The 20,564-nt window shown below is 40.3% G+C and overlaps 3 protein-coding genes across 5 annotated transcripts in view; 2 read left to right on the top strand and 1 right to left on the bottom strand.

The window, feature by feature from the left end:
* Positions 1–749: 749 nt before the first annotated feature.
* LOC128770067 (Golgi reassembly-stacking protein 1-like) lies at positions 750–4,347 on the top strand. Its single transcript, XM_053884300.1, has 9 exons — positions 750–1,048; positions 1,399–1,479; positions 1,760–1,963; positions 2,051–2,137; positions 2,339–2,469; positions 2,536–2,668; positions 2,735–2,846; positions 2,935–3,078; positions 3,190–4,347. Exons 1-9 carry the CDS (start codon positions 986–988, stop codon positions 3,564–3,566), a joined length of 1,332 nt encoding a protein of 443 aa, XP_053740275.1. The 5' UTR covers positions 750–985; the 3' UTR covers positions 3,567–4,347.
* A 54-nt stretch (positions 4,348–4,401) lies between these two features.
* On the bottom strand, positions 4,402–10,751 carry wdr48b (WD repeat domain 48b). 3 transcript variants are annotated; one of them, XM_053884298.1, is made up of 18 exons: positions 10,634–10,751; positions 9,280–9,420; positions 9,120–9,198; positions 8,828–9,040; positions 8,664–8,752; positions 8,222–8,323; positions 7,922–8,146; positions 7,740–7,814; positions 7,449–7,551; positions 7,262–7,359; positions 7,077–7,184; positions 6,911–7,007; positions 6,737–6,832; positions 6,544–6,649; positions 6,348–6,435; positions 5,912–5,988; positions 5,657–5,849; positions 4,402–5,539 (listed from the first exon to the last, which is right to left on the bottom strand). In XM_053884298.1, exons 1-18 carry the CDS (start codon positions 10,679–10,681, stop codon positions 5,444–5,446), a joined length of 2,034 nt encoding a protein of 677 aa, XP_053740273.1. In that variant the 5' UTR covers positions 10,682–10,751; the 3' UTR covers positions 4,402–5,443. The 3 variants fall into 3 exon arrangements, with proteins under 3 accessions (XP_053740273.1, XP_053740271.1, XP_053740274.1); XM_053884296.1 differs by lacking the exon at positions 10,634–10,751 and adding an exon at positions 9,931–10,582; XM_053884299.1 differs by lacking the exon at positions 10,634–10,751 and adding an exon at positions 9,590–9,818.
* The window catches only part of LOC128770068 (sodium channel protein type 4 subunit alpha B-like), a 28,456-nt gene continuing 17,845 nt past the window's right edge, over positions 9,954–20,564 (top strand). The window contains exons 1-8 of the mRNA XM_053884301.1: positions 9,954–12,217; positions 15,490–15,796; positions 17,498–17,615; positions 18,119–18,209; positions 18,601–18,729; positions 19,670–19,761; positions 19,841–20,083; positions 20,152–20,215. Coding sequence (XP_053740276.1) covers positions 15,530–15,796; positions 17,498–17,615; positions 18,119–18,209; positions 18,601–18,729; positions 19,670–19,761; positions 19,841–20,083; positions 20,152–20,215 — 1,004 coding nt within the window. The 5' untranslated portion in view covers positions 9,954–12,217; positions 15,490–15,529. The remainder of the gene's footprint in view (positions 12,218–15,489; positions 15,797–17,497; positions 17,616–18,118; positions 18,210–18,600; positions 18,730–19,669; positions 19,762–19,840; positions 20,084–20,151; positions 20,216–20,564) is intronic.

Consider the following 20,564-nt stretch of genomic DNA (forward strand, 5'->3'; position numbering starts at 1 on the left):
TCTTCATTTGATAAAAAAATAATCAACTGTTAATTATAAAATAAAGGGATTAATCATCTCTAAAGACAGAAAGTTGCCAATGTGTTCATGTATATTTATCCTCACACAATCCTACTCACTGAAATAAACCCTTGGTAACTGCCTGCTTTCACTGGTGGATCAGTTTTACCTCTGATTTAAAAGTGCGAAGATGATTTGCACCTCAAAAGGCGAATAAAGCACTTTGTAGCTCGGATTCTGAAAGGTTGTTCATGTTTTTTTGTCATCAAATGTTAAAAATGTAGACTGTCAGAAAAGACTGGAACTGTTAGGTTGATTTGGAATTTTCTGTCACATTTGCAATGTTTACATTTACAGTCATAAAAAAATATCTTAAAGATATCTGGGAAATGTTAACATTTTTATAAGCATGTTTTTCCATCGAACCAAAAGTCACCACCATTGTATATTGTGAGTTAGTTTTAAGGATATATTAAGGGTGTTCGGATGAAAAGGCAGAGAAACATCACATTCTTCCCAGGCGGATCCTTCCAGCCATTGATAGACATTGCAATTTTTTTCTATTCTATAAATGTAATGCAACTAGACTCTGCATTACACTTGGTACTGTCATCACCATTATTATATCACATTGTTCAACATTGTGTGTCTGTGTATCCTTTCATGTGCATAGCTAATAAAATCCTAAAATATGAAAGACTGGGTTATTTAATCATTCACACCTCGTCGTTGTTCAATTCGGAGTTTTGAGGCCACGTACATTTATAGCGTTTTAGTGAAAAATAAAACTATATTTCGAATACGTCGTGTAAAATGACAGTATTTGAAATATGCGCGCGCGTGTTCGATGACAGCAGTTATCGACTATGTTGGACTGCGATCAAGATGGCGGCAGAGCGTCGGCACCGATGATTCTTCTCTGCTGCTAACACACACACACATATATATATTTTTACAGTTAAATGATCGTAACTTGATTTAAGAAATGGGTTTATCGCAGAGTGCGGAAGTTTCCGAAGGTGGAACATATGGATATCACGTACATGGTGTAAGGGGCGCGCGTTTTTGTTGTTGTTTCTGGTGTGTGTTGTGGTGTCGACAGCTTAGGTATGGTGATAAAATGCTAACAGAGGCAGCTGCACCGGCTAAACCTGACCAGACTGTTCACCTACTGTCCATATCACCTCTCTATCTGTATTAAATCTGCTTTCACAGTGACGTGTACAGAGATATAACAATTGTGCAAAAGTTAAAAATCAAATCAGCAGAGCCATAATTGCTACTTATCATTGGGTTTGTGGTTAAAATTTTCTAGAAACAGGCTAAATTATGTGTTGCACTTTGTTATTGCTAAATATTCTATGTGAACATTCAGTTAAAATAAAATTGTGTCTGCAGATTCAACCTAATTCACCTGCAGAAAAATGTGGGCTGGAACCATTTTTCGACTTCATTCTTTCACTGGACAACAGAAGACTTGTGAGTGCTGTGATGTATTTTTGTATCTTGTCTTATGTTTATCCAATGCTTTTAAGTGTATCAGTTTATCATGGAGTAATATTCTATTTTGTTTATGTATTTTTTTTTTATCGCAAACATGACAGAATGACAGTGAATGCTGATTTTTGGCTAAGAAAAAGAGAAAGAGAAAGAAAGAAGGATAAAAAGATAATTACAAGTAGTTTTATTAGTTCATAGAAGTAACTATTCACTGAAGATTTGTTTTTGAGATTGTTAATTTTGAATGTGACTGTGACAGAATGAAGAAAATGACCAGCTGAAGGAGATTCTTAAGGCCAACATGGAAAAAATGGTGAGGATAGAAGTGTTGAGCACTAAAACCATGAGAGTCAGGGAGCTGGAGGTGGTGCCCAGTAATATGTGGGGAGGCCAAGGTCTGCTGGGAGCCAGTGTTCGCTTCTGCAGCTATCAAGGCGCCAATGAGAATGTCTGGCATGTTCTGGTGAGCTGGTTTTGATGTTCACACCGTCTACATAGTGGGGAAAAAACCATGACTGTAGTGATCGTTTTTATTTGTCCTCATCTTCAGGACGTGGAGGCAAGTTCCCCCGCTGCACTAGCCGGACTTCATCCTCATACTGACTTCATTGTCGGGGCTGATCAGGTGCTGCAAGATGTAAGAAATGTTGAATATAATGTAGAAAACCATTTATTCATTCATCCTTCTTAGCTTGACTGATGCTTAGTCAATAAGACTAAGTCAATAAGACACATCAAACATTATGCTCTTATTGACTATTCTTGTCAGAAACTTTTTACAACACCTTTAAAAATATTTTTTGCTTAAGTAATCTTATTTTATCTTTTTTTTTTTCAGTCGGAAGACTTCTTTTCGCTCATCGAGGCTCATGAAGGGAAGCAACTCAAGCTGTTGGTTTACAGCACACTCACAGACGCCTGCAGAGAAGTTCTTGTCACACCGAATGGAGCCTGGGGAGGAGAGGGCAGGTTGGTACTGATGCACATGAGCTCTTGAATTCAGAAACATAACTTGTTCATCCAATTCAATTCCAGTTTGGGCTGTGGGATCGGTTATGGTTACCTGCACCGCATCCCTGCTCATCCTGACGTACCCACTGAACACCCCTCTGTCCCTCCTGAGGAGGAAACTCCAGTTCCACAGCTGCCCTTACATGGATACACAGAGGTACTGAATGATATCAGAGATAGTGGCACACACCCGTCTGCTGTTCTAACCGCTGCTGATATTTAGACACCCCTCATGGCACCAACAAGTCCCCTGGAAGAGATGCTGAATTCTGAGGAGTCTGTGCTGCAGGATGCTCCTCCTCTTCCACCACCTGTTCAGAGAGTCCTGGACCCAGGTGAGGCTTGTTGTACACAACAACTTGGCATGTTCTAATATACATTTGGTGTTTTCCTCAACATAAACATTCAAATTGTTTGAAACAGGCTTCTCAGATTCTGAAGTGGCTGCGATGAACCCTGACCCCACAGATCTAATGGACAGACTGGACCTGTCCATGTCGTCCATTGACATGACTGACACAGCACTGGCAATGCATGAAGAGAAGGACGGTGATATTTCAGGTGTTGGTAAGTTCTAGACAAATATTTGACTCTGAAGGAGACGGTAGATCAAAAAGATATTTAAATGCGTTTGAACTTGTCATTTGAATTTCCGTGTCGCCTGTGTGTGTTGTGCAGAGGAGCTGGCGAGCAGTGGGATGCTCTCAACAGTCAGCGACGCAAGTGACCCACAGGAGTTGAGCTCAGTAGCAGCTGAAGACCTTATCTCCGCTCAGACTTCTGACCTCTTAACATCAACAGAGCAGGCTGCCTGCGAGTCCAGTCGGAGTCCCAGCACAGACGCCCCGTCTCTTCCTGTCGAAACTCTTGATCCTGCTGCTGAAGATTCCTCACCAGCACTGGTCCAGTCAGCGGAGGAGGACTCTCCAACTCAGGCGGTGGTTGATGCAGCCTTAGCTGATGTTTTACACTTTCAAGAGGAAAGCGTTTCCCAGTCTGAAGCTGATCATGGTGACCTTCAGGATGACCCGGAGATTGAGGAGCAGGATGAGTGAGAGTCAGAAGCTGCGCAAAAGCACCAAAGGAAATAACAAACCAGTAGGAAGAACTAGACTTTTTAAAAATAGTTTTTATGTTTGAGAAGTATTTTAACTATAAGGCATTACATATTTTATTTGTAATTAGATAGTACGGGTCATGTCACTTCTAGCACACCTGCTTTTTTCCGGCTAAACACTGGAAACAGCAGACGGGTGCTGGCTCTATCGCTCGCGGTGCTACTGTGTGTGAGCATTTTTTCATGTATCTGAAGGGCAAATTGAGGTCGCTATTTTTATCGTTCAAGTTTTTTTGTTTTAATAAGTTGAGATGAAATCACAAGAATATCAAATACTTGAAAGTATGAAGTTCCAGAGAGTCACGTCACTACAATTGGTCAGAGGGACCTTGAAAATACAAGCAAGTAACTAATCCCGTCTCTCTTCTTCGAATCTATTAATATGGGGGACCGTCTGCACTACTGAAGCCTGTTTAAACTGACATTTGCGTCCCCACTCAGCTACTTTCAGAACTACCGAATTCAGACGAACGTCGCTTAATTCATATTTCATTGCGCTCTTCAAGAACATATTAGAGAAGCCTCTTCTCAATCTTCCTACTGATCTATGCAAGTGTTTTAGAGACGACGTTACCATATCTGGGTTTTTACAAGCGTGTAGATAAATTGTACTTTTGTCTGGTGAAAGTGTAAAACACAGATGTATTTTTGCAGCCATTTTACCAATTGATGGTTTTTAACGTGGAAGAATGTGCTGGATAAACAATCATCACTTTAAAGGTCCAGTTTTGTCTCTTTCTCTCTCTCACACACACACACAGAACAAACAGATATATAATCCCCACAATTTTCTTTATTGTTAAACCATTCCAATGTATTCTTTTCAAAGCCTAAAATATACATATTTCACAGGTTATTACAACAAGGGTATTGCAGTATCATGGTACCCATCCTGATTTGGCCAATTGGAGCTCACTCACCTAATGGCAAAATAATTCAATAAAATTTAACATTGAAAATACTTGTTTTGCTTCATGACACACCAAAACATATTTCACCGTTAATATTTAAATGTTCTCGGTTGACGCCCGTCTTCAAGTAATATTAAAGAGTCTAAATGAAATCTACGCTAGAAACTTTTTTCCACAGATTTGAGTCATCGCTTATGACCCAAACTGTTGTACAATATCATTTCATATAGAATTTTCTGAACAACAGTTCCGATAAATAAATGGCAATTTGGGGGGGTTTATTACAGAATACAACATCCATGTTAAATGACCTTCAGAATCATGAATGAGCAGGTTCTGGAAAAAAACGTGTCAACTGTACAACAGAAGTAAAACTGAAGCGAAAATGAAAAATCTGTCTTTGAAATAAAAACAAAGTGCATATATTTACAAAAAGACAAGGACGAAGACGAGTGATTCTGTCGAGCTTGTATGATTCAGTTCTAGAATGAGCCATGGTGCTTCCCAGAGAGCAGGTGGACTCCTAAACCTGTAGAGACTGATGAGTGCTTATGGAACAAAGACAGTTTCAGGAATGTACTAGAGCAGCCCACGTCAATGTGCATACACACTCTGACTGTAACTTTGTCTCTAAAATCAACAGAACCAACGTAAAAAAAGAAAAAAAAAAGTTCAGTGCTGTGGGGAACTTCAGTCCACTTTCTGAACTGGAAAAAAAAATCCTTCAGGAAGTCTCTTGGCTGTGGTGTCCTGTGTCCCTGTGACACTTCCAAGAGCCACATCATCACAAATGTTTCGGGGGTTCTCAATGATGCTGCCGCTCTTTCACCTCACGATGGGGTTACTACGTGTCAAAGGTGGATGGTGATTGGCAAATGACAGTTTCTTGCTAAAATCTAAAGTTTCACGTGGACTTTTGCCGATAGTGAAGCGTCAAGTCCCCGCCACTCTTCCAGATAAAATGTTTGACTGTTCGCAGGTCCATGTTGGGGTCCAGAACCTGGCAAAGAGTGGGTGAACAAGAAATGTTCAGGTACTGTAGTGGAAAACTGGTGAGACACAAGGCTGAACTTTGTACAGTTACTTATATTTCCCAGCCCTAAAAAGAAGCACTCACCTGATCTTGACACATGAGCTCAATCTTCTCTTCTGCTAGCATGGCCATGTCCTCCTCCTTCTCTTGCTCCCCGGGTTTGTCGTTGGCAGAGGAGCTGGTGGTCTGCGACTCGTTGTCCAGGTTGATAATCTTCTCGTAGACGTGTTCCATCACTTTCCTCACCTGGAGCATGTCGCTGGCTGACAGACGGTCCCTAAGACATGACCCAAAGTCAAAGTCAGGCTCCAGGAGAACATTTGGGACAAAGGAACTCACTTCTTTAGCGTTTTTGCACCAGAGGAAGAATGCGGCTGGAGGTAGAATGGAATTTTGTTGAACTTGGGCATGTTTTTCTGGAAGAAAAGGAATAAATTCAACAGCACGTTCATTATTTTTCTCCAATTCATGACCTTTTGTTTTTGAATTGAACACTTTCACTGCCAACTCAACCAAATGGAGAAATTTTCAGACCAGCAAAGAGGACAGACAAATTTCTAGCATTCAGAAAGAAATAAAACAAACAAAAAATACAATACACTTTCGATATAATAAATAAAATGCAATGGAAAAAGTGAATAAAAAAAATATATATCGACAAAACATAATACATAAGTTAAAGGATTAATCCTTTATTTGGTGTGCACTCTAAGATTAAGAATAAACACACTCAAGGCTAGAACAAAAAATATGTTAAAATAAAACAAACACTTACATCTACAGTTATATCAATAACCCACTGGGGAACTGTTTCGTTCAGCAGCATTGACTCAGTCTCCCCTCCGGAATCTCGACATAACAACCTGCGAGAGCAAACAAGTGAAAGACAGAAGGATGTTTCTCTATAATAAACAAATCGACCCATAAAGTTGCATGATTCGACAGCTTCTCCAAAACAACAGATTTGTTACCTAAACAGAGTTCTGCCTCCTGCCTCTCCGAAGATGACCGGCGTGTGGGGGGGTACCTGGAAATATCCATTTCCTTTCTGGACCCTGTTCTCGTGCTCGCCGTTCACTGTCGACGTCAGAGTGTTTGGGGGAACGTCAAGCACCATAATGGCAAAGAGGGAAACCTTACATTCACAATGTGCCCGCTTCTTACCGTGATTCACCTCGTTCTCTTCCTCATCCATGGGGTTGATCCGGGTTCTGGGCCAGAACTCCAGCAGAGCCTGAAGTAACAGTCCACCAAGATTCACTGCAGCCATAAAAAAATGTTTTGTTTGTTTGTTTTTTTTTAACTGGACATTTTCAGACGCAGGTCCGAGGTTCTTACGTTTTGGGTCGGATCCATCGGGGCTGGAAAAACCTGCGTCTTTTGCAGAGACCCAAGCAGCGAAGCAGTCACTCTCGTCCAGCGTGATGGTCAGCATCTACTCAAGACGATGGCAGATTTTAAATACATGCTCATAAAACACCACTGTCCTAATGATCCGTCTTACCCCAGTTTTGAGATCAACCGAAAACCAATTTGGCACGTAGACCATCTTGAAGCGCTTTTTAATCTCCTCATCAAACTCCACTTTGCCCAAGTCTTCCCCTTTGCAAGCCTGAAGTCAAAACAGAGCCAAGATAATGGATAAAGCCGACGTAAAGAAAGAGCTGAGGTGGTTTTAAATATATCTACCTTCAGAACATCCCAAAAAGCTACATTGTTGTTCGTGTCTTTGGTGAGTATGTGTCTCTTGTCGTTCAGAATGTGGCACTGGATAATACTGGCACCGCCTGCATGCACACAAATCCACTTATGAAAAAAAAAACAAAAAACCCAGGGTGATTAAGAAAAGCCTTAAGCTTTAGATGAAGATGCTCACCCTTGATGACTTGCTCTGGCTGAGTGCACAGTGGCGTTAAAGGGGTACTGCAGTCGTTGTCGTACTCCCCTGACGATCTGAAGTTGTGCATTCCTTTCAGAGACTGGAGAGCGAGTCAAAGTCATCAGTCTCTTCTACACAGAATTTGCATTCAAACTGGAACATGATTATCGGCAGACCAAACCGGTTTAAATATCCACCCCAAGGTATCAACAGGATAACAACACCTGCGAGCACAACAAGAACAAACAGCATTCAACAGCTGATGTCAGATACTTCACGCATGCCTACCCATTTATTAACAGATGACTTGGTGGTGGAGACCCAGATAGCAGGAGGAGGGTCAGCAGATCTGTCCAGCTCCATCTAAGGGGATAGAAAAATATGAAATCAAAACAATATTCTCTAAAAGCGCAACAACACACTGTTGCATCAACTGTAAGATTTAATGCCTCTACGCTACTGACACGCACTTTCAAAACTGGGGCTTTCTCCTCACAGATGAGAACACGGATGTCAGGGTTCCGCAGGTCTGTGCAGTAGATCTTTTTGTCCCGGCCTCCAGAGTAGACATGTGTGAAGGCTTCGTTGACCTGCAGAGCCCACACTCCCTCGTCGTGCACCCGGTATGTGGCGATGCACCTTTGTTGGCCGAGCGACCACAGACGGATGGTCCCATCTGAACTTCCTGACAGGCACTGCACGAAAGAGGAGGATTCCAAATTTAACTAAGAGCTGTTCATCTGCTCCCTAATAGAAAAGCATTCACGCACCTGAGTGCCGTCCCGGTTCAAAAGCAGCGACTTCACGTTGTCTGTATGACCTTTGAGCTTCATCAGCTTCGCACATGTCCGTGGATCCCACACTCTTAAAACCTAGAAGGTCAGAGTGTTACGTTTTAGAGCTGAAGAACATGATGTTTTACAGTCTGATAAACACACCATAGTGTAATTTCAAACACACAATTAGCAGTAATTTCCACACTATAGAGCGCACCGCAATATAAGCCACACCCACTAATATAGAATAAAACGCCTGCGATTTCATTGGTTTGATGCGACAAGGCTCAATATCTTAGCAGCATGAAGAGTGTTGGCTCCTAAAATTCCATATATATTATCATGAATGCTCTCATTTTTTGAGAAAATAAAAAGGATTTTAAGTGCGTGTTATAGTCCGAAAAATACGGTATATATCTAAGCATGAAGCACAAACCTTTTCTGTGGAACCAGATACAATAACTGTGCCCATCTGATTCATAGCCAGACTGTAGATAGAATCCTTGTTCCCACTTAGCGAAGACGCTGTCGCAGACAAGAACACAATGACTTCAGGCATATATGTTTAAAGAAGACAGAGGTAAAAGGAAAGAGACTCACTAGTGACTGTGTTGTTGGAAGCAGTGAGTGCTGTTAATGTATTTACGTCCCAAAGGAATATCTGCCGGTCCAGACCAGCAGATGCCACCAGCTCTTTGTCCTTCGCATACGCCAGAGCTTTTACATAGTCTTTATGTGTTCGTAACGTCGACATACAAAAGCCTTTGTGAGCGTTCCATACTTTGACTGTTGTGTCGGAAGAAGCAGATATCACTAGAAACAAAGGAGAACTGAGGATTAGTAGCTTTTTCTATTTAAGAGTTGAACGACATTGACAGATGCTGCTACGCACATGTTTTTCCATTGCAGCAGAGAACTATGTCATTAACCCAGTCTGTGTGGTGCTCCATAGAGGCAATGTAGGGATCCTGCTGCAGAAAGAGAATGGGGAGGTATTAAAAAAAAACAGACAATGTGGAAGTGTATATTATCAGTATTATCATAATAGGTACTTTATGTTGGTAGACACTCCATATCCTGATGATAGAGTCACGCCCCGCGGTGAAGAGTCGGTTGAGAGCAGGGTCAAGCTGGAGTGCATTCACCCCATTCCTGTTGTACTTCTCCACCTCATCTCTAATGACATAGGACACCTGTAGCAGATGCAACACACCCACATTGAGTTAGCCAGCAGCATGCAAATTCACCAGCACACACCAAACAGAATTGGAGACCAGCAAAGAAAACCATGACTACACACAATTCCAACACATCAAAGGAATCAGTAACTCTTTCAACAAATCAAAGGAATCAGTAACCCACTCAAATGCAAAGAGAGGCCCTACCAGCATCCACTCAAAAAACAAACTGTGTAGAAGTATTACTGTAAAATTAATAGTGAAAAGCCAGAGTTTGGCACCAAACTGCTGACTGCAGACAGGGTGAAGGTGGTCTAAGCAATAATGCGTTTTCTGTGTGGTGATGTGGGAGCAGTGATGAGCACGGGAAGAACAAAGGTTATCCATCTAGCTTTCTAATTCAACTGTGCTTGGCATCTCCTGACTCATCTACAGGAAGTGACAAGAAGAAATCCAAACTGCTTGAAAACATCCATTTTCCACAAGAGATGTAGGTAAGGTGCAACGTGTCAATAGCTTACTGACTTGGCGTGGTACACAGGAGGTAAACGCTTGGTTGGGGTCAGTGAACAGAAGCAGATGATGTCCAGGATCGTCACCTCGGCAATGTAGCACTCTACCATTGAGTACTGATTTTACATCCCAAAGCGGCCCGAACACTGACATGTTGGCTCTACAGCTGATGCGTATATATGTGACACGATTTGACACGGAGTGGGTGAAAGAATCGAAATACCAGAGAGGCAGCGATCATGAATTAACTAAGAAGAACAACAGTGGCGTCGACACTTGTGGATATTCAAGTCAGTACTGAGCAAAACGTCACTAAAACTTGGAACGCCTGGGAGACCAGCTATTAGACAGAGCCCGCTCCAGGACGCTAAGCTACAGTTACCAGTGGGATTAAACATAAAACCCACAGAAGCACTGGGAACTACGCAAGGCAAACGCGTTAAAGGGTAGTCGTCACGTACTAAAACAACCATATATAACCAGGCAGTTACCCTAAAACACGGAGCTTGACGTGTACGCTAGCAGCACAATGCTAAATACGACCCTAAGCTAAGCTAGTCAAGTTAGCCGGCTTGAGTCACGGATGTTAACAGAAAAACTGCTCGAAATGGTTTGTAATTACTTTGCAACATAAAACCACCATTAACTATAACATTGGCCACTTTTATCTCGTGGTTGTCATGAATACAGCATCAAAGTAATGATAATAAATTACCTGTACTTTTCTCCGCCCAGCCGCATTTTGCCTGTGATGCGTGGCCATCTTGCATGTTGACAGTCCCTTTCTTCTTCTTCACCGTTTTACGAAGGTTGGATTTAAGCACTTCTCTTTTGTTCAAACTACCGCCATCTATTGGACAATACTTGCGTCCCTCGCAACTGCGGCGTAATACGAGCTTTTGCCAATATATTTGAGAAACGGACGCTGTTTAAGGTTTTTAGAGGAAATGTAAATTGAAAACCAAAGCTAATACATTTAGTTGATTTAACTATGGCTACATTAGGGAGCTAAAGAGCCCTTTACATCTGTTACAAAACTATTAGTTATTTTATATTTTATAAATATTATATATATTTTATATATTTTTTGTGAAAGAATGGACAACTATGGCTTTGGGAGACCCGAGCGCAGATGCCACATGATTATTCAAAATAAAAAACAACACACGGGGAAAAGTGTTGCAAGCATTTTATTAAACATCAAGTCTCTTATTTCTATTCAGATGATTTGCTGTTAACCTCCTTATGCACTTTCTCGCTTGTCCACTCACTGATCTACCTACATAACATCCATTTTGTTCACCATGTTTCCAACGTCTACGCTATTAAAATAAAATAAAATAAAGGTAGGTTGATAGACTTCAAAAAACAACATGATATACATAACTGTTCACATATACATTGTTTTCAATTCATCACTTTTGACAATATAATGCTAATATTTTTGACTAAACTGAATGGAGGAGGTCGGGTAATAATGCTTCTTTCTGAATTTCTTACGCGAAAATGATATCTATGTCTGTTTTATTCTTAAATTAACATTCAATTTGACTTGCGCTTCACTAAAATGCTTTGATGGCCACAAGATGTCGCCATACAAAAACTCTCAGATCCGGTCAATCTCGCACATATGTTCAAAACTGCTTTATTGCGCCACAAATCTACAACTACAGTCTTCACAACCACCTTAACCATTATAGCTGTAGCCAATAACAAGTATGTAAAAGTACTTTTTTAGCGTTTCAGTGGAGCTGTTGAAACAGATTCCGTGCTTCCCATTCTCAGTAGAATGAGCTGTTTATGCCACAACAGCAGTTGTTTGTTTAATCTAGGTCACAGTTGCAGAGTGTTTGGAGAATTGGAAGTCAGCCACTTCTCTCGGCATATTTCTCTGTCAATCTGAGAGTGACATGGTCGTCCATCGCAGCAGTAATCCTCTGTGGTCCAGCAGCTTCCTCCCGCCTCCCTCCTCCCTGCAGCATCCTCTCCTCCCCCCAAACACCTCTGCACCGAGGGATGAGTCCGGAAGAGACACTCAAATGGACAGAAAGAAGAAAACTTATATGGACTGGGCTTCAAAAATGTCCAAAACAAAGTTAATAGACAGCTGGCATTTTTCTAGAAGTTCCTTTTGAACGGAGAAGCTTTTTTTTTTCCTACTTTATATTGGAGCTTTAGTTGGCGGAAACTTGGAATAAATCAAAGGAAAATGGATTTTGTGCACACGTTTCAGCAATTCTTTCAGCTGAAACCTGAAGAATTTGACACAGAGAAACCATGCCGTGAATCTTATTCGTATGTAAGTATAAAACTTTTATTAATCCGCATTAATACACTCCTTAGATTTTAGTTAAGTGACTTAAGATTGGTCTGAAATCATCGCCTAAAACAAAGACATAGTTTATTAAAAGCAACAAGACCATTTTAAAATCGTTCATGAAAAAAGCATTAGATACGTAAATAAGCATAATATTCCAATGAAATAGTGAGGCTCTAGACTATTATTATTTTTTAATCTACAGAACAGAAATATAAATTCACATCAGTCTGAAAAATGGTGTAATTTAAATTACATTTAAAAACGGGTTAAACTTCTGAGTGAATAAATAAATAATTTAATTAAAATAAAACAATCATAAATCATAGATCTACATTGATTTTCTGAAGGTTTAGTGACCTAAAAAACATCGCACCCCCTTAAATCAGTCAATGGTTTGGATGATGATGTCACTGAATAAATCTATAGCCTACATGTAACCTACATGTTAAGCTGCGGCTTGTTGCAATTACAGTGAAAGGTTTAATAATACAAACCCTATCAGTGTCACGATGGGTTCACGTCTGACTAAAGTGAAACACTTCAGAGACACCCTGAAACACTTTAGAAGAAGTCAAGCTCAGTCACATTTTCATTTCACAAATTATAATTTCATTTAAAAGGGCTGTTAAAAACACATAGAACAGTCGGTGCCATGCAGAGTGAAAGGCATTTTATGTTGTCCCAGTATCCTAAGAGCAAAATAAACCTCTTAAGGATTGAAGCTCGTAAATCCAGAGAAGCCCAAACCCCTAATAATAGAAAAAGTAAGGCAAATGCACTAAAATGAACAAGATACCATCTGCGCATTGGGATATTCTTTTTTTCAAATGAATATAGAATAAAAGTATATATAGTAATGAACTACACTGATGTTCTCTTGAAGTAAAGTTGCTCAGATTCAATGTTTGAGGGTTTGATTTAGGCTTAGAAAACTGCTCTTTCCACAACAAAATTGGCCCAAGGAGGAATGAAGCAGACTGGGGTCAGAGGTCAGCACGCCCACCCTGATTCATCTGCAGACAGAAGCTGTCATATCAGGACTCAAATTTGTGCTTCTCTTGAGCATCTGATGCTTTTGTAACTCCTGACTTGTGAGGAGCTTGGTAAAAAATTTAGAGCAATTATCTTGCATTTCTCAGCAGATTTTTCTCTGCACAGAAAACATGTGACTGTCATAACCACAGATCCACTCTCCTCTTAGAATGTAATTATCATAATTATTTGGAGTGATGATGAAATCACATCTGGCTGTTATGGTAATTAAATTTCATTCAGCTAAGATGCCTTTCCTCCGCTGCTCGCAAACAACCTTCCACATTTGCCAACATGTGATTTGTGATGATGCCCCATTTTTTTTTTCCGTTATAAATTGCCGGATGAATATGTAGGCGTGTCATCAGCCAGCTTTGAGTTTAAAGAGTCACTTCTGCGTGAGAGGACAACGGCGTATTTTAATATATATTTTCACCCACAGAAATGTCAGAAACCTCTGAAATATTTTACAATGTCATGACCGGTGAGCGTGTTTGGAATCTGTGCCATGGATTTGCAAGCAGAATTTAACCCAATTTTTCAGATGTCAAATTGGAAAGTATTGAATTCCCTGTGTGAGACAAGCGGATCTGAGATCAACCTGTGCCAAATAATCAGATCAAGCTCATAAATAGCGTCTGGCTGGATGTGTGAAGGGATCGAAGCATTTCAGGACTGGAGGAAGCAAACTCCTCTCTCAGTTAGGGTGGAAATAATACAATGGCATTTGTGGCGGTTTCTTGTGTATCAAAATACTCTGCTTAAAAGAAAACAAACGGATCCTGTGGTCCATCTTGAGAGACTGACAGGTCTATAATTTAACTCCCCTCCAAAACAACACATCTGTGGGCTCCATATTTGCCAGAGAAATTTTCAAGTTAATAGTTTGTTGGTCTATTGATCGCAAAGGAAGTTCCAAAAGCCACAGAGTATTTTTCCCCTTCTATAAATGACACAAATAGCCACAAGTCATGATGACTTCACCCATTTTCCAGACTAGGGAAGCCAGTCTTTCTCATGCCAAAGCGATGACCAATAACATCCAGGAGTGAAGAGTAGGAAGCAAAGACAACATAGTTGGAAACCACTACTACAATGAACTTTTAAAATCACACCAGATTTATTTAGATTTGTATTGGTCATATTTAGTTGTTTGTGTGAGTACTTTATATACCGAAAATCTCGCCATATGTTCCAGTTATATAATCCACCCCAGTTATTGATTCATTTTCACAATGTAATTATTTTGTTCCCATGCATGAGTAACCATGGATCAATATATTCCCTCTCACGTCACTGCACTCATTCCATTCATGAGTCAAGCTTTAAGGCAAAACCACACTGAGCTTAGTTTTCATATACATTTTAAACATTAATTATAGATACATCATTCAGCCTGGAATCAAGGCTGCGCTAACACGAACCTGACCTGTATTTGGGGGAACATCAGTGCAGGCAAATGTCAACAACAGCTAGTGGTAGACATCAACATCAAGAGTGAGTTGCAGCTGTGACATTTTAAAAAATGCTTATTCAAACAGTGTTGACAAATCGGTGGCTTGGCATTAGCTGGTCAAAATACTTCAGGTCAGATTGAGAGACTGGCCATAATCCTTTTGACTCAGACCTGACCTAGTTCGATAGACCATTGGACAGAAAGCTAGCGGCCACTGGTATATGTTTCTAAACTGTTTTCTTTTCTGTCTAGTTTTACTTTTAAAATAATAGAAAGGAATCAGAGGATTCTGATAACTGTAGGTTAAGGTGTTACTAGCCTCCTAAACTGGACGCTCCATGGAGGTAGAAATTAACTTCTTACATAGTTTCTTCTTCCACTTCTGGAGTGAATTTGTTATATTGCTGTAGCAACATTTTTTTGGAAAAAAGAATAGGACAATATGTGGACCGGTAGCTACTTGTAGCAAAGTTATCTTAGCAAATCTAGCAACCTGAACAAAGTTGAATAACATTATGTAATGTCATTTGGAGATGCTAGAGTTCACTCATAGTGGTATATGAATTTTCTTTCTATGTGATTCATCATATATGTTGCATACATGTTTGAGGATTAATACGACTAATAATTTAAGTTGATTTTTTCCATCTTTAGTTTGAATGTGTAACAAAATGCACTGAAACATTTACAATACTCTTTAAAAAAAACAGAAAGTTCATCAAACTAAACTATTTGTTATGGTTGTGTCTCTTCCTTTGTGCAGCTGTAAGTAAATTTCAGTCCAGGTGTATCAGGATGAAAAGATGGCAGCCTTGCTTTTACCAACCGGTCCTGATGGCTTGCGGCGGTTCACTCGCGAATCCTTGGCTGCCCTGGAGCAGCGGATTGCGGAGGAGCAGGCCGAGAAAGCCAAGGATTGCAATGACGCCCAGAAGAAAGCCGAGCCTCCTAAACCCCGGCCCGACCTGGAGGCTGGGAAGCAGCTGCCCCGCATCTACGGTGACATCCCAGCAGAGCTCATCGGTGTGCCGCTGGAGGACATTGACCCCTTTTACGCCAAGACGCAAAAGGTGAGCCCCGATTACCTGAAAAGAAGCTTGACTTTTGTAGAGTTTTGATTGACAGATTGGACAGAATCTATTGAATGTTGCAACACACAATTTAAATTATATCATGTGAGTGCAGTATTAAAACAATGGCATTGACTGGTTGAGGAATAATTCCCAATTGTGACTGTATTTATATATAATACCATTCTGCGTGGCCGCACATAGGCATTTAAAAAGCAAGGCTGTTTCAACACCAAGCCAAGAGTTCAGACTGATCCTTGGTTGTAATTTTGAGTAGCGTTCTTCAGCATGGCACCAAACACAGGTGTTCTCAATTTCACTTTTGATATTGCTCCATATAGCTGTCAGCTAATGTTGCAAAAACGTGTGGCCAAAATTGAGCTGATCCAAAACAAGTCATTGTCTCCAAGTATTCCATGAAAATCTCTACAGAGAAGGGTTTAGTTGTGGGTCTGGTCAGCCCATGCATACCAAGACCAGGACTGGAACTGAGTCAAGACCAAAGATGGGGAGGACCAAGTCCAAATACAAAATGCAAAACACATTTGTCTATTTGCCATCGTGATTCCTAACAGACCTAAAAAAAACAGGTTTCTGATTTCCGACCAGCAGACGAAATATATTAATCTGTCGACAATTTTTCTGTCAACAAATGGCTGGACGGTGACATACGCAAGATTAGTCATTACATTAATGTTGCATTTTGAGCGAGCTTGGCAGAGAGAGAGGAAAATAAGGTTCAGAAATGGTGGTATTCATTAGTTAGATGGCCTAATGTGGTGTTTTTTCTAAAACCAAACCACTTATTGGTCAGATATGTGACACATTCAAGACAAAAATAAGAGTCTGCGTCAGATGGGCACATGCTACCACCATCTGAGAGAAAAGCCTGCGTACAGAAGCTCACTGGAACATCTATCAATAAACTTTTGTTTTGTACATTTGTTTTTCTACATAGGTCACACTTTAGCCTGTACTTTTAAGTATTGTTGAAGTATCCAACATTTAAAAGATTCGGAGATCTGATGGCGAATACAGATATTTGAGATGGATGATAGGGAGGTCAGTAGCTTTTCTGGACATGATGCGATGATTGTGAAAGTGGTAGACATGACAGACAGGAGGAAAACAAAGCAGCTCTCATTGTATTCCGCTTCAATGGAACTCAAATCTGGTGTTTAATTATCAGTGCAGAGCCGTCGGTGCTGCGGGGACATGATAGGGCACTATTCTCCAAGATAAGCTGAGGATTTCACCGAACTCACCATACGCCTTTTTAGGACAACTTGCCGGAAATTAAAGCGGCCGCCTCCCTTCAGATCTCTTGCAAAGGCAGAAATGGGATTAGCAAGTTTTAATTTGCATTTAGATCAGGTTTATGCCCATTAATGGTCCGCTTATGGAAAGATAAAAACGGGACATTAAAAGTTCTTTTCAGGGTCTTTTTGTTTTTGTATACGCGCCACTGGATGGAAGGATTATCCAAAGATGAGGAAATATTTAAATAAATAGCACAGCTGTTGTGAACGGTTCTGCCCACTTTGCCATCACCCTCTAATCTCGCTCGAATGTGGCGTTGTGTCTTGGAGGAAGAGGTCATTACCTACTCACCCAACTGTAGCATTTTCATGAGATTATTTTGGCTTGACACTACTGTTCTTCTGACCAATAATTTCTCTTTCTTTCCCCTTTATTTTGCAGACTTTTATAGTACTAAACAAAGGGAAGGCCATCTTCAGATTCAGCGCCACGTCTGCACTTTACATTATTAGTCCATTTCATGTCATAAGATCAATTGCCATTAAAGTTTTAGTCCATTCATATCCTTTTCATTGTTCAGTGATAAGGTGGGTGATTGCATTTATGAAAACACAATGGATGACAGCTTCAAGTTCTTGTGATCCAAAATTTAAGGCGACTGACTTTGCCGCTTGTTTTGGATTATTTTCATTTGATATAAGAAAGGAGACTTTCACCTTATGTGATACCTACGAACTTTTTTTCATAGCATTTACTGTATGTTAAATAGGACGGTTTTTTCACTTATCATGCATGATTTTAGCAACACCATTGTTGCATTATAAAAATATTATTTTACTGTATACATTTTTCAATAAAAGATGAAATAATATCACTTTACTGATATGATAATGGACTTTACATCACTGATCTTTAATCTGCATTTTCTGTGGTAATACCATTGGCACGCACATCACTGGTTTATACTAATGGATATATTCCATAGGATTATGAGCTTTGTCTGTTTTGTTTGAATACACAGTCAGCTGACGACAAGTACTGCTTTCCTTAACGACGTTCCCACATTGTTCAGCTTGTTCATCATGTTCACAATTCTGACCAATTGCTTCTTCATGGCCATGTCCGACCCGCCAACGTGGACCAAGTATCTAGAGTAAGTCCATGCACCGGGAGGTTCCTGCCTGAACCAGGACATGTTGACTAGGAAAAACAAAATGTTTTGTTGTGAACCTCACTGAGGTTAGTTATCAAAACAGCAGTGGTTGATGACTCATTAGACATGTGAGTATAACATGCATGCAAAGGTTGTCCACATATGATCATGGAAGTGGATAGTTAAATTAAAAACAATGCATGATGTGATGGCTGTCCACACATCTCGCTCATATCTCCACATTGATCATGCTCTCTTCACGAAGCACTGTCAGCCAACTCATGATTTACTGGACAGATTTGACAGACATTCAAATATTTGACATGTGATGTCTCTGACATTCACTGAACCCATTGATCATGTGTGACATTGCTTTTTCTGATACACACAGGTATACTTTCACCGGGATCTACACTTTTGAGTCAGCAATAAAGATATTAGCACGAGGATTCTGCATAGATTCCTTTACCTTCTTAAGAGATCCATGGAACTGGCTGGACTTCACCGTCATCGTCATGGCGTGAGTCATTACACTCTTGCATTCTTGAAATGCATTATATATATATATATATATATATATATTTTTTTTTTTTTTTGTTTGTTTGTTTGTTTTGTTTTTGTTTTTAACAAGTTGGCAAGTTAACAAGTTGATATTACTTCCTGTCACTTGACCAGCTCTTGTTAAAGCAGGAGCTGGAAGACCTGACTTAATAAAACTCAATCGTAATGGCGTTATGAGGCGTTACAGCCATTTTTAAGATTTTTTTTTTGGAATTGGTTCTGCCGTTGCTTGCTATGTGTGGTGGCAGAGATCATTACCGCCACCTGACGTCCGAGTGAGCAGATGGCACTTACATATATTTATATATAATATATTTAACACGAATTATGTAGATAAAATAAACGTCAAACAATAATATCAGGAATCAAGGTCCAAGTGCCTTTCGTTCTTTTGAACAGGCACACAGTATATCTAAATCACTATTCATCAAGCAGTTTATCCTCACATTTCCATTCACAGTTAATACCTCCCCTACATGTTCATGATGTCTATCGTTTGGCCACTAAATCTTGTCAGCTTTGAGGTTCAGCTGAATCATTAATCTCCCACAGGCAGCGTCATATGGTCAAATATTTAGGAATAGTATCCTTGTTTATGTTCTACCTGCATGGGAATAATGTGACAGCTGTCCTTTCTGGATGTTGTATCATCTCTATTTTTGAAGATTTTTCAGTCTTTGTGTCTTGGCCTTCGTCTTCTTGGGTGCGTCTTCACATCCAAAAATGAGGTCGAAAACTTAACTATGGCTCCGCAATGACATGCTTTGCCACATTTTCACTGAGGGGAATATCAACCATGATATTATGAACAAGAGGTTAAATGAAAATAAAAACGACTTGGAAAAAAAAGAATACCCAAAGGCAAGTGTTGCCTCCTCACTTTAAGTTTTGTATTGCAGATATGTCACTGAATTTGTAGACCTTGGAAATGTCTCCGCTCTCAGGACGTTCAGAGTTCTGCGTGCCCTAAAAACCATCTCAGTCATCCCAGGTAAAACCAGACTTTGCTGACTCAACATCTTACTGTTGACGAAAGAGATGACCCACCTTTCATCTCTTCTTCTATCCAGGTCTGAAGACTATCGTCGGTGCCCTGATTCAGTCGGTGAAGAAGCTGGCCGACGTGATGATCCTGACTGTCTTCTGTCTCAGCGTGTTCGCCCTTATCGGCCTGCAGCTCTTCATGGGCCTCTTACGGCAAAAATGTGTTCGCAGCATTGCACACTGCGTGAACTCCTCATATGTCCCAAACTCCACGTTCATCTGCAACAACAGGAGCTGGAGCTCTCCAGCAGAATTTCTCAGCAGTGAAGGTCAGCAAAAGCCTTTGGCTCTTCTACAATAAATATAATGTGTAAACAAATAATTTATTGTATTCTAGATAACTTCTACAAAATCGAAGGAGCAAAGGATGCCTTAATATGTGGATATGGAAGCGACGCAGGGTAAGCAATTGTTTGGTGAAATAGACGATCACGTTTGAATCCAACTGAAAGGCTGCAGCTTGATGGATGAAAGCCCCTTTTTCTGATGCTTACAGACGTGTTGCAGCCTGTGTTATGTCATATAAAACAGCTGAATGATGCCTTTCAAGTGAGGTCAATGTAGCGTGAGAGAAACCATTCAGAAGATCACACCAGCTCTCTTGTATTGATGTAGTCGCATGACTCAGTGGTGCTTGTGTGCTGTGTAGTATGAATTTGCTTGCATGCAAACTGACTTATTCAGTGCAACGCAGCCAACTTTTGGGTCAGTGATAAACTGCTTTAAGTGTGCTTACGTCTAAAAATGTCC

Source organism: Synchiropus splendidus, chromosome 13, assembly GCF_027744825.2.
Source record: "Synchiropus splendidus isolate RoL2022-P1 chromosome 13, RoL_Sspl_1.0, whole genome shotgun sequence".
Taxonomy (NCBI): domain Eukaryota; kingdom Metazoa; phylum Chordata; class Actinopteri; order Syngnathiformes; family Callionymidae; genus Synchiropus; species Synchiropus splendidus.